Source organism: Anomaloglossus baeobatrachus, chromosome 8 (assembly GCF_048569485.1).
Source record: "Anomaloglossus baeobatrachus isolate aAnoBae1 chromosome 8, aAnoBae1.hap1, whole genome shotgun sequence".
NCBI lineage: Eukaryota > Metazoa > Chordata > Amphibia > Anura > Aromobatidae > Anomaloglossus > Anomaloglossus baeobatrachus.
This window is the reverse complement of record NC_134360.1, coordinates 250,636,894-250,650,634: the sequence shown is the minus strand read 5'-3', so window position 1 is coordinate 250,650,634 and position 13,741 is coordinate 250,636,894. Positions and strand designations below refer to the sequence as shown.

General features: G+C 47.1%; 1 protein-coding gene across 1 annotated transcript in view; it reads left to right on the top strand.

Moving 5' to 3' along the window:
• SPATA6 (spermatogenesis associated 6) overlaps positions 1–13,741 on the top strand; it is a 121,819-nt gene that overhangs the window by 41,113 nt on the left and 66,965 nt on the right. Inside the window, exon 5 of the mRNA XM_075320535.1 lies at positions 276–325. Coding sequence (XP_075176650.1) covers positions 276–325 — 50 coding nt within the window. The remainder of the gene's footprint in view (positions 1–275; positions 326–13,741) is intronic.

The following is a 13,741-nucleotide window of genomic DNA, read 5'->3' as shown; positions in this document are numbered from 1 at the left end:
TGTCTTCTCTATAGCTTTGTCATGTGTGTCCTCACTATGGCCATCATGTGATTTGCAATGGACACCCCACTTATGGGGGAGGGGGCTGTTGGACCCCCGCAGATCTCATATTGATCCCCTATTCTAAGGATAAATCATCAGTATCTGTGCCTGGAGGCCTCAGCCCTTGTCTTATGGCTCCTCAGTACAGGTCTATATTGGTATTATACAGTCATTACATCACATTCCTTTATTAAATATGGACCAGAATAACCAAAAGTGACTTTCCTTTGCAGATCCCTCTGCGGCGGGCATTGGCAGCCTCGCACTCCGGGGTAGCAGCAGGGTAAGTACTTTTTGCCTTCACCCGCCAATATTTCTTTCAGCGTTTTGTAAGATTGGCTCTTAATGTTTTTATTAGATCCAATAACTTCTATTTTTTTTTGCAAATTAAAGAGGATCAACCACCAGGATTATGATATATACCTAAAGCCAGTGCTATACTGGCACTATCAGGCTGATTCTATACATACAGTGCTATACTGGCACTATCAGGCTGATTCTATACATACAGTGCTATACTGGCACTATCAGGCTGATTCTATACATACAGTGCTATACTGGCACTATCAGGCTGATTCTATACATACAGTGCTATACTAGCACTATCAGGCTGATTCTATACATACAGTGCTATACTGGCACTATCAGGCTGATTCTATACATACAGTGCTATACTAGCACTATCAGGCTGATTCTATACATACAGTGCTATACTGGCACTATCAGGCTGATTCTATACATACAGTGCTATACTGGCACTATCAGGCTGATTCTATAGTGCCAGTATAGCACTGTATGTATCAGGCTGATTCTATACATACAGTGCTATACTGGCACTATCAGGCTGATTCTATACATACAGTGCTATACTGGCACTATCAGGCTGATTCTATACATACAGTGCTATACTGGCACTATCAGGCTGATTCTATACATACAGTGCTATACTGGCACTATCAGGCTGATTCTATACATACAGTGCTATACTGGCGCTATCAGGCTGATTCTATACATACAGTGCTATACTGGCACTATCCGGCTGAGTCTATACATACAGTGCTATACTGGCACTATCAGGCTGATTCTATACATACAGTGCTATACTGGCACTATCAGGCAAAGTCAATACATACAGTGCTATACTGGCGCTATCAGGCTGATTCTATACATACAGTGCTATACTGGCGCTATCAGGCTGATTCTATACATACAGTGCTATACTGGCGCTATCAGGCTGATTCTATACATACAGTGCTATACTGGCGCTATCAGGCTGATTCTATACATACAGTGCTATACTGGCGCTATCAGGCTGATTCTATACATACAGTGCTATACTGGCACTATCAGGCTGATTCTATACATACAGTGCTATACTGGCGCTATCAGGCTGATTCTATATATACAGTGCTATACTGGCGCTATCAGGCTGATTCTATATATACAGTGCTATACTGGCACTATCAGGCTGATTCTATACATACAGTGCTATACTGGCACTATCAGGCTGATTCTATACATACCTGTAGTTGTGAGATCGGATGTATACTTTCTGAAATACAGGCAAGTAAAGTTTGTGCAATGCACTGTTATGTTATTGATAGCAGCTACAGAATATCTAATAGGTGGGTCGGGTTTTGCTAGTTATTCCCGCCCCTGTCTGCTGCCTGTCCTTCCTCCCCTTTATCTGGGGGAGGAAGGACATCTGGAATAAAACTCCCGGTTACTCAGTGCCTCCCCTTCTGTCTGACTTGCTGTCCTTTGCCTCTTGTCAATTGAGAAGTATTACATGAAGTGAGGGCTGATCGTCCTCTCTCTGCTCCTGCTCTCCTGTCTGCAAACTGTGTACAGACTTAAGAGTTTGTGGCAGGAACAATTCATGACAATAAGAAAAAGAGGAAGTTCCAGCACCTGTAGTGCTGATAGAATGGTAATAAAGAGGAATCATCTGCTGGGGAAAAAAAAAATGATGGCAAGTAATAGAGCATGTTCCTGGACGTATTGAACTTGTAGGTGCGCCAAAAGCAGATTAAACTTCTAGGCGATGAGGGTAGGACAGCCGGTACAGTTTTAGTAGGGCTGAGCTGCTGAGCGGCTAACTGAGCAATGTACTAAATTAGGTAATTAAATCATGACTTTTATGACAATATATTTTAAAATGGAAAACACTGCTAATAACTTACGGAGTAAATACACAATAACAGCTACTTAATGATGTATACCACCGCCGAGTGAGTGAAAAAAAATTAGACGCAAATCTAGATAAATGGGGGGGGGGTTTGGGGGTTCTGCTTGGGTTCCTGTCACGGTCGTCTCTCTATTTTTGGAGACTTGTGACAAATTCAGGGTTGGGATTCCTCATTGTCATCTGGGACTCTTCATTTAAACGTGGTTTCTTTTCTTTCAGAACATTAGGAGTTAATGTTAGTTTTGTTGTCCAGTATTCCCTAGCTGAGTGTTTCAACAGCTTTGTAGCCGAGCCCCTTCAGTTTTAAATAGTGGTATTTCCCAGTATTCCTTGCTGAAGATACAAACTCATTTGGTCTCTGGCTGCCTTGGAGGAAGGTTCGGCTGAGGAATATTCCTGCTCTCAGGCTTTATCCTTTTATTGCTTCCCCCCCTATTTGTCTTACCTTACCATCTGTCTTGTTAGTGCAGCAATGGGGTATAGTGTACCTTACCTGCCCCTTACTAGCCAGGGTATCTATAGGGTCTTCTCAGGTTCCTGCTCTGCGACAGTTGCAAAGACTGTAGGATACAAAGACGGTGAGGATAGGAGATGTCCCACCATCCCCTCTCACTAGTTCCATAGCCCCCCGTTGTTATGGTGTCCCCGGTGTCCCCTTTGTTGTCTTTTGTTGTGCATGAGACGCACGTAGCTCTGAATGCCCCCTGCCATGCTTGTCATACCTGGAAAGCGTGAAAGAAAGTTTCCTAGGGTATTCTATTGAGCAACTGTGTGTGTGTGTGTGTGTGTGTGTATGTGTGTATATATATATATATATATATATATATATATATATATATATATATATATATATATATATATATATATATATATATATATATATATATATATACATATATAAAATATATATTTCAGAAAAAAACACAAACAGCTAGTAAAATATAAGGTTTCCACTGATGAATCACCGATAACCTAGTTAATGTATAACGATTGTGGCTATCGGTCCGTCAATAACACAAGCATTAATACACAATGATATATGTAATAAAAAGCAGGCATTAAATTGATAGCAAAAGGGGAGAGTCCCACTATTTTAACATTATCTTGCCTCATGTGTCTTTGATATCTGGAGACCAACAAATCCTGCTGTACAGATGAGTGCTTACATTGACCGTATACTCCTGATGATTGACCATATACTCCTGATGAAGCTGCAGCTAAGGCGAAACGCATCGAGTACTAATACTGTTACCGTTTAAGATCTATAGGTTTTAGGATTTTGTTTTTGCTCAAAGCTCCAGTGAATTATCTATTTTTCATTATTTGCTAATTTTAGCATTGCCCACATGGAGTGATAACCCTCTTTTAACTGTCAATTTAATCCTTTTTTTGACACTTACTTTTGTGTATTAATTTTGGTTTTGTAGACTTGCAGTATCTGCACTTGCTGTGAGGCAGCCGGGCAGCAGTGTAATGTGATTTCCATGCAGATTAACCCCATAACGCCTTTTCTTTTCATATGACCGGTTGCCTTTAAGCGTTTCTGCGGTATATTTTGCATGTCGGCTCCGTTGCGAGGCTTCACATTACCGTTCTCCTCCTGCCGCGGGTTTCTGTGCCTCCGAACTAGACAGACACGTTTCAGCTTTTCGGTACGGGTAATTTGTAACTTCCTCGCTTTACTGTCACTTTTACCATTCTCTGCGCTGATTAGCAAAAAAAGAGTTTAGGATGTTGCCGGTCCGCCCGACGTGCATTATTTCTCAGGGAAGCTCATTCCATTTCTACTCGCTTCATCCATTATTTTGTAAAGTACCTCGTTATTGATTTCTGACTGATCTCATACTTCATTGTGATCTCGGTTTAGCGGAGAGACTCTCGTATGCGCTACAGAATTTTCTAACCTTCGATCTTTGGCGTCGTCTTATTTCTGTCCAGTCGAAATCGCCAAGGAATGTCAAAAGCAAGATTTACGACGTCCATTAATTTTACTTCTGAAATGCTACAAACTTAACATAATAGATATGGGAAATAAGAAAAAAGCAGCAGCTCGGTTCTGCGGATACTGGGCTCTAATGGCCTCCTGCATGTGCCGGTCTGTAGATCAGTACGAGCCATGATTTGGGGTTTTTGTCTGATTGGCAATGGTTGAAGGTGAAGTCAAGCAAAGGCAACCCCTTTTTTCGGCCCAAAGTCTTTTACAATAAGCCAAGTTGCTGCTATTGGAAATTTCTATGTTGTGACCAGATAGCAGCGTCCTTTCGAGCAACCTGCCTATCGAAAGTGGAAAGGTAGCCATCGCACCCAGGTCCTAGTGTCCAAGGGGCCCCCAGTGTTCCATAAGTAGACTTCAGTCTTATAAACTGCACATAATATGTAAGTGACCTTCTTAGTGGAAGAAATGTGGCCCTGTGGTTGGCAGTGTACGTAGCCTGGCCCATTACCGAGTGGTGTGTCCTTCTGGCCGGTCACAGGGTGGCACATCTTGTCTGGCCTGTCACGAGGTTGCGCATCTTGTCTGGCTCGTCACAGGGCGGCGTATCTTGTCTGGCTCGTCACAGGGCGGCGTATCTTGTCTGGCTCATCACGGGGCAGCACATCTTGTCTGGCTCGTCACGGGGCGGCGCATCTTGTCTGGCTCGTCACGGGGTGGCACATCTTGTCTGGCTCGTCACGGAGCGGCGCATCTTGTCTGGCTCATCACGGGGCAGCGCATCTTGTCTTGCTCTTCACAGGACGGCGCATCTTGTCTGGCTCTTCACAGGGCGGCACATCTTGTCTGGCTCTTCACAGGGCGGCGCATCTTGTCTGGCTAGTCACGGGGCGGCGCATCTTGTCTGGCTAGTCACGGGGCGGCGTATCTTGTCTGGCTCGTCACGGGAAGGTGCACCTTGTCTGGCTCGTCACTGGGAGGTGCATCTTGTCTGGCTCGTCACGGGGCGGCGTATCTTTTCTGGCTCGTCACGGGGAGGTACATCTTGTCTGGCTAGTCACGGGGAGGCGTATCTTTTCTGGCTCTTCATGGGGCGGCCCATCTTTTCTGGCTCGTCACGTGGCGGCGCATCTTGTCTGGCTCGTCACGGGGCGACGCATCTTTTCTGGCTCGTCACGGGGAGGTGCATCTTGTCTGGCTCATCACTGGGAGGTGCATCTTGTCTGGCTCATCACTGGGAGGTGCATCTTGTCTGGCTCATCACTGGGAGGCACATCTTGTCTGGCTCGTCACGGGGAGGCGTATCTTTTCTGGCTCTTCACGGGGCGGCCCATCTTTTCTGGCTCGTCACGGGGAGGTGCATCTTGTCTGGCTCATCACTGGGAGGTGCATCTTGTCTGGCTCATCACTGGGAGGTGCATCTTTTCTGGCTCGTCACGGGGCGGCGTATCTTGTCTGGCTAGTCACGGGGCGGCGTATCTTGTCTGGCTCGTCACGGGAAGGTGCACCTTGTCTGGCTCGTCACTGGGAGGTGCATCTTGTCTGGCTCGTCACAGGGCGGCGCATCTTGTCTGGCTAGTCACGGGGCGGCGCATCTTGTCTGGCTAGTCACGGGGCGGCGTATCTTGTCTGGCTCGTCACGGGGCGGCGTATCTTGTCTGGCTCGTCACGGGAAGGTGCACCTTGTCTGGCTCGTCACTGGGAGGTGCATCTTGTCTGGCTCGTCACGGGGCGACGCATCTTTTCTGGCTCGTCACGGGGCGGCGCATCTTGTCTGGCTCGTCACGGGGCGGCGTATCTTGTCTGGCTCGTCACGGGAAGGTGCACCTTGTCTGGCTCGTCACTGGGAGGTGCATCTTGTCTGGCTCGTCACGGGGCGACGCATCTTTTCTGGCTCGTCACGGGGAGGTGCATCTTGTCTGGCTAGTCACGGGGCGGCGTATCTTGTCTGGCTCGTCACGGGGCGACGCATCTTTTCTGGCTCGTCACGGGGAGGTGCATCTTGTCTGGCTCGTCACGGGGCGACGCATCTTTTCTGGCTCGTCACGGGGAGGTGCATCTTGTCTGGCTCATCACTGGGAGGTGCATCTTTTCTGGCTCGTCACGGGGAGGTGCATCTTGTCTGGCTCATCACTGGGAGGTGCATCTTTTCTGGCTCGTCACAGGGAGGTGCATCTTGTCTGGCTCGTCACTGGGAGGTGCATCTTGTCTGGCTCGTCACGGGGCGACGCATCTTTTCTGGCTCGTCACGGGGAGGTGCATCTTGTCTGGCTAGTCACGGGGCGGCGTATCTTGTCTGGCTCGTCACGGGGCGACGCATCTTTTCTGGCTCGTCACGGGGAGGTGCATCTTGTCTGGCTAGTCACGGGGCGGCGTATCTTGTCTGGCTAGTCACGGGGAGGCGTATCTTTTCTGGCTCTTCATGGGGCGGCCCATCTTTTCTGGCTCGTCACGTGGCGGCGCATCTTGTCTGGCTCGTCACGGGGCGACGCATCTTTTCTGGCTCGTCACGGGGAGGTGCATCTTGTCTGGCTCGTCACGGGGCGACGCATCTTGTCTGGCTCATCACTGGGAGGTGCATCTTGTCTGGCTCATCACTGGGAGGCACATCTTGTCTGGCTCGTCACGGGGAGGCGTATCTTTTCTGGCTCTTCACGGGGCGGCCCATCTTTTCTGGCTCGTCACGGGGAGGTGCATCTTGTCTGGCTCATCGCTGGGAGGTGCATCTTGTCTGGCTCATCACTGGGAGGTGCATCTTTTCTGGCTCGTCACTGGGAGGTGCATCTTTTCTGGCTCGTCACGGGGAGGTGCATCTTGTCTGGCTAGTCACGGGGCGGCGTATCTTGTCTGGCTCATCACTGGGAGGTGCATCTTGTCTGGCTCATCACTGGGAGGTGCATCTTGTTTGGCTCATCACTGGGAGGTGCATCTTGTCTGGCTCTTCACAGGACGGTGCATCTAGTATGGCTCGTCATGGGACTGTGCCTCTTTTCTGCCTTGTTACGGCTTGGCTCGTGGTCTGACTGTTTAATAGGACCTCAGTCTTTTAAATGGGCGCTTCATTTGTTTGGAAAAAAAAGGAAAAGAAAAGCATGTTTGCTATGTAAAAGTTCAATCTATCAAAATACTAAACCCATAAGGTAAAAAAAAACATAATAAACAGAAAAAAACAGAATTACAATTTCCACTTACCACACTTCCTACAAAAAATGCAATACATACAATTAAAGCATTGTACACTGATGGCCAAAAGTGTTAACACAATTGAAATTGTTCCTGAAAATGAAGTATTTCTCCTAGAACATAATTGCAGTTTTACATAACTTTTTATACGCGTTTATTTACTTTGTGTGAATTGGAACAAAGCAAAAAAAAACAGAGTAAAAAAAGGCAAATTGGACACTTACACGTCAACTCCCCTGTGCATTTCCCAATTGCTCCCACATTCCAAAAAGATCAAGATATATCCTAAACCCAACACATCTATGCACAGTTGCAATCATAGAAATCATGTTGTATATCGATAGCTTGCCTGTTGGCACAGAACCTCGTCTTCTTTCTCCGAGGTCAAGCGTGTTCATAAACCCTGTTTGCATTGAAATTAAGTAGAATCAGTTTGCTGATCACTACAAAGGTGTCCCATGTCTTGATTCTCTAAGCTCGTTTATCATATCCTCTCTAATTAATTATACCTTGCACATCAACTCTAGGGGTTATGTTGTGCCCACAACACAGAACCCCAAAAATAGGCCTGACAAAATTGTTGACACCTTTCCAAAATTGTGGGTAAACAACTTTGTTTCAAGCATGTTATGCTTGTTTAAACTCACCTGTGGCAAGTAACAGGTGTGGGCAATATGAAAATCACACCTGAAACCAGATAAAAAAGGGAGAAGTTGACTCAACCTTTGCATTGTGTGTCTGTGTGTGCCACACTAAGCATGGAGAAGAGAAAGTGGAGGAGAGAAGTGTTATAAATTGTTGAAAATTATCAACAATCTCTAGGTTACAAGTCCATCTCCTGAGATCTTGATGTTCCTTTGGCAATGGTACGCAACATGATTAAGAAATTTACAACCCATGGCACTGTGGCTAATTTCACTGGATGTGGACGGGAGAGAAAAATTGATGAAAGGTTGTAACACACGATAGTCAGGATGGTGGCTAAGCAGCTCCAATTAAAGTCCAAAGAAATACAAGTTGTCCTGCAGGATCAGAGGGCATCAGTGTCAGCGAGAACTATCTGTCCACATCTGAATGAAATGAAGTGCTTTGGAGGAGACTCAGGAGGACCCCACTGCTGACACACAGACCTAAAACATCTAGACTCCAGTTTGCCAAAATTTAAGTATGTAAACCAAATCCTTCTGGGAAGGCGTCTAAGGATTTGACCAAGGTAGCGTTTTTTTGGTAAAGCACATCATTCTACTGTTTACTGAGAATGGAATGAAGCTTACAAAGAAAAGAACACAATGCCTACAGTCACACATGGTGGAGATTCAAAAATGTTTTGAGGTTGTTTTGCTGGCTCTGGCGTTGGGTACCTTGACTGTGTGCAAATCATCATGAAATCTGAAGATCACCGGAGGATTTTGGGTGGCAATGCAGTGCCCAGTGTCAGAAAGCTGTGTGCGCGTCCTAGGTCATGGGTGTGCGTCCTAGGTCATGGGTTTTCCAGCAGGACAATGACCTCAAATATCAATAAACCCCCAGAAATGGATGGAAACAAAGTGCTGGAGCATTCTGAAGTGGCAGCAATGAGTACCGGATCTAAATCCCATTGACATCTGTGGAGAGATCTTAAAATTGCTGTTGGGGGAAGACGCCTTCAGATATGAGAGACCTGGAGCAGTTTGCAAAGAAGATATGTATTGTTAACAAAAGAAATAACCGCTTACTTATGTTTGTTTTTTTTGCATTTTAATCTTTCTTCCAGCACTGGGGAGCTGTGACCATTTTGTTCCCTCTCTTCGCAGAGAATAAGTGTTGGTTCCTTGTGTATCGGTAGGCATCGCCAAAACTTGCAGTGAATATGAATGACACATTTAGGTCTCCACACAGTGGTACGGTATGTGTCACCAGCTGGCAGTACGTAATGTTACTGAGCAGTAGCCCCGGTATATACAGCAGATTACAGTTTATTCATCATTACCTCTGATTCATTCCCACTCTCGATTCCATTTTAAGCCATATTCTCGAAAAAACACCTAAATGTGTATAAAAAGCAAAAATACATGGCTGCAATACATCACAATATAAAATAAACATGCAGAGCAAGATACATTTTTTTTACTATATATATATATATATATATATATATATATATATATATATATATATATACACACACACACATACGGTATATACATATATATGTGTATATACCGTGTGTGTGTGTGTGTGTGTGTGTATATGTGTATATATATATATATATATATATATATATATATATATATAATATATATATATAATATAAATGTGTGTGTGTATATATATATATAAATGTGTGTGTGTGTATATGTGTGTGTGTATATATATATATATATATATATATATATATATATATATATATATATATGTATATATTATACATATATAAGAGCTTCATATATATATATATATATATATATATATATATATATATATATATATATATATATATATATATATATATATATATAATATATATATATATATAAAGCTCTTTGAGTTAGTCCAGATGTTGTTGACTTCTCCAGATTTGTCATTACGGAGGCAATGGCAAAAAAAACCCAAAGCATCATAAAAATGTGAAGGTTACCAGGATTAACGATAGATGGCCATTCACTTGAATAGGACTAAGTTTCAGTAAAAAGCATAGCCTATTGCACAGAGCAGCCACTGTATCTGTGTGAACTATGGTGTTGCCGGGTTCAGGCAACAATAGATAAATAAATGTTCATATAGCCACTTCTTGAGATGGGGAGTAAATACAAGCCTCTACTCTCATAAAGTCCTGTGATTACAGCAGCCTCTGCACAGTTACATACAGATCTCTGCTTTGTGATTGAGCTCCAGTCTCTTGCACAGAGAAGACGCTGTGCCTGTGTGAACTATGGTGTTACAGGGTTCAGGCAACAATAGATAAATGTTTTTCCCCATATACACTCTTAAAATCTGCCCTGAGATAGTGAGTAAATGCAAACCACTAAGGGTGACTTTACACGCTACGATATTGCTAAAGCGATCTCGTTGGGGTCACGTAATTTGTGACGCACATCCGGCCGTGTTAGTGATGTCGTTGTGTGTGACACCTATGAGCGATTTTGAATCGTTGCAAAAACATTCAAAATCGCTAATCGGTGACATCCCCCCTATTCCCAATTATCGTTGCTGCTGCAGGTACGATGTTGTTTGTCGTTCCTGCGGCAGCACACATCGCTATGTATGACACCGCAGGAACGAGGAACCTCACCTTACCTGCGTCCCGCCAGCAATGAGGAAGGAGGTGGGCGGGATGTTCGTCCCGCTCATCTCCGCCCCTCCGCTTCTATTGGGCAGCCGCTTAGTGACGTCACTGTGACGCCGAACGAACCGCCCTTTAGAAAGGAGGCGGTTTGCCGGTCACAGCGATGTCGCTAGGCAGGTATGTGCGTGTGACGCTGCCGTAGCAATAATGTTCACTACGGCAGCAATCACCACATATCGACCGTACGATGGGGGCGGGTGCTATCGCGCTCGGCATCGCCAGCAAATGCTAGCGATGTTACAGCGTGTAAAGCACCCCTAAGCCAGGTGTGTCAGACTCATTTTCGCCAAGGGCCACATCAGCCTTCAATGGGCCGCTTGTAATTTGTAAGGGCTCATGCAGCTCTCCATGCAATATGGTACGAGCATGGACTGGAAAGCACAAACTGGCCAGGCGCTATGCGAGAGCTGTCCCTGGGTAGTAGGGCTTATACGAGAGCTGTCCCTGGGTAGTAGGGCTTATACGAGAGCTATCCCTGGGTAGTAGGGCTTATACAAGAGCTGTCCCTGGATAGTAGGGCTATACGAGAGCTGTCCCTGGGTAGTAGGGCTATACGAGATCGGTCCCTGGGTAGTAGGGCTATACAGAGCTGTCCTTGGGTAGTAGGTCTATACGAGAGCTGTCCCTGGGTAGTAGGGCTATACAGAGCTGTCTCTGGGTAGTAGGGCTATACGAGAGCTGTCCCTGGGTAGTAGGGCTATACGAGAGCTGTCCCTGGGTAGTAGGGCTATACGAGATCGGTCCCTGGGTAGTAGGGCTATACGAGAGCTGTCCCTGGGTAGTAGGGCTGTACGAGAGCTGTGCCTGGGTAGTAGAGCTATACGAGAGCTGTCCCTGGGTAGTAGGGCTATACGAGAGCTGTTCCTGGGCCTGGGTAGTAGGGCTGTACGAGAGCTGTCCCTGGGTAGTAGGGCTGTACGAGAGCTGTCCCTGGGTAGTAGAGCTATACGAGAGCTGTGCCTGGGTAGTAGGGCTATACGAGAGCTGTCCCTGGGTAGTAGGGCTATACGAGAGCTGTCCCTGGGTAGTAGAGCTATATGAGAGCTGTCCCTGGGTAGAAGGGCTATACGAGAGCTGTGCCTGGGTAGTAGAGCTATACGAGAGCTGTGCCTGGGTAGTAGGGCTATACGAGAGCTGTCCCTGGGTAGTAGGGCTATACGAGAGCTGTCCCTGGGTAGTAGGGCTGTACGAGAGCTGTCCCTGGGTAGTAGGGCTATACGAGAGCTGTCCCTGGGTAGTAGGGCTATACGAGAGCTGTCCCTGGGTAGTAGGGCTATACGAGAGCTGTGCCTGGGTAGTAGGGCTATACTAGAGCTGTCCCTGGGTAGTAGGGCTATACGAGAGCTGTCCCTGGGTAGTAGGGCTGTACGAGAGCTGTCCCTGGGTAGTAGGGCTGTAAGAGAGCTGTCCCTGGGTAGAAGGGCTATACGAGAGCTGTCCCTGGGTAGTAGGGCTGTACGAGAGCTGTCCCTGGGTAGTAGGGCTATACAAGAGCTGTCCCTGGGTAGTAGGGCTATATGAGAGCTGTCCCTGGGTAGTAGGGCTATACGAGAGCTGTCCCTGGGTAGTAGGACTATATGAGAGCTGTCCCTGGGTAGTAGAGCTATACGAGAGCTGTCCCTGGGTAGTAGGGCTATACGAGAGCTGTCCCTGGGTAGTAGGGCTATATGAGAGCTGTCCCTGGGTAGTAGGGCTATACGAGAGCTGTCCCTGGGTAGTAGGGCTATACGAGAGCTGTCCCTGGGTAGTAGGGCTATACGAGAGCTGTCCCTGGGTAGTAGGGCTATATGAGAGCTGTTCCTGGGTAGTAGGGCTATACGAGAGCTGTCCCTGGGTAGTAGGGCTATACGAGAGCTGTCCCTGGGTAGTAGGGCTATATGAGAGCTGTCGCTGGGTAGTAGGGCTATATGAGAGCTGTTCCTGGGTAGTAGGGCTATACGAGAGCTGTTCCTGGGTAGTAGGGCTATACGAGAGCTGTCCCTGGGTAGTAGGGCTATACGAGAGCTGTCCCTGGGTAGAAGGGCTATACGAGAGCTGTCCCTGGGTAGTAGGGCTGTACGAGAGCTGTCCCTGGGTAGTAGGGCTATACAAGAGCTGTCCCTGGGTAGTAGGGCTATATGAGAGCTGTCCCTGGGTAGTAGGGCTATACGAGAGCTGTCCCTGGGTAGTAGGGCTATACGAGAGCTGTCCCTGGGTAGTAGGGCTATACGAGAGCTGTCCCTGGGTAGTAGGGCTATACAAGAGCTGTCCCTGGGTAGTAGGGCTATATGAGAGCTGTCCCTGGGTAGTAGGGCTATACGAGAGCTGTCCCTGGGTAGTAGGGCTATACGAGAGCTGTCCCTGGGTTGTAGGGCTATACGAGAGCTGTCCCTAGGTAGTAGGGCTATATGAGAGCTGTCCCTGGTTAGTAGAGCTATACGAGAGCTGTCCCTGGGTAGTAGGGCTATACGAGAGCTGTCCCTGGGTAGAAGGGCTATACGAGAGCTGTCCCTGGTTAGTAGAGCTATACGAGAGCTGTTCCTGGGTAGTAGGGCTATACGAGAGCTGTTCCTGGGTAGTAGGGCTATACGAGAGCTGTCCCTGGGTAGTAGGGCTATACGAGAGCTGTCCCTGGGTAGAAGGGCTATACGAGAGCTGTCCCTGGTTAGTAGAGCTATACGAGAGCTGTTCCTGGGTAGTAGGGCTATACGAGAGCTGTTCCTGGGTAGTAGGGCTATACGAGAGCTGTCCCTGGGTAGTAGGGCTATATGAGAGCTGTCCCTGGTTAGTAGAGCTATACGAGAGCTGTTCCTGGGTAGTAGGGCTATACGAGAGCTGTTCCTGGGTAGTAGGGCTATACGAGAGCTGTCCCTGGGTAGTAGGGCTATACGAGAGCTGTGCCTGGGTAGTAGGGCTATACGAGAGCTGTCCCTGGGTAGTAGGGCTATATGAGAGCTGTCCCTGGGTAGTAGGGCTATACGAGAGCTGTCCCTGGGTAGTAGGGCTATACGAGAGCTGTGCCTGGGTAGTAGGGCTATACTAGAGCTGTCCCTGGGTAGTAGGGCTATACGAGAGCTGTCCCTGGGTAGTA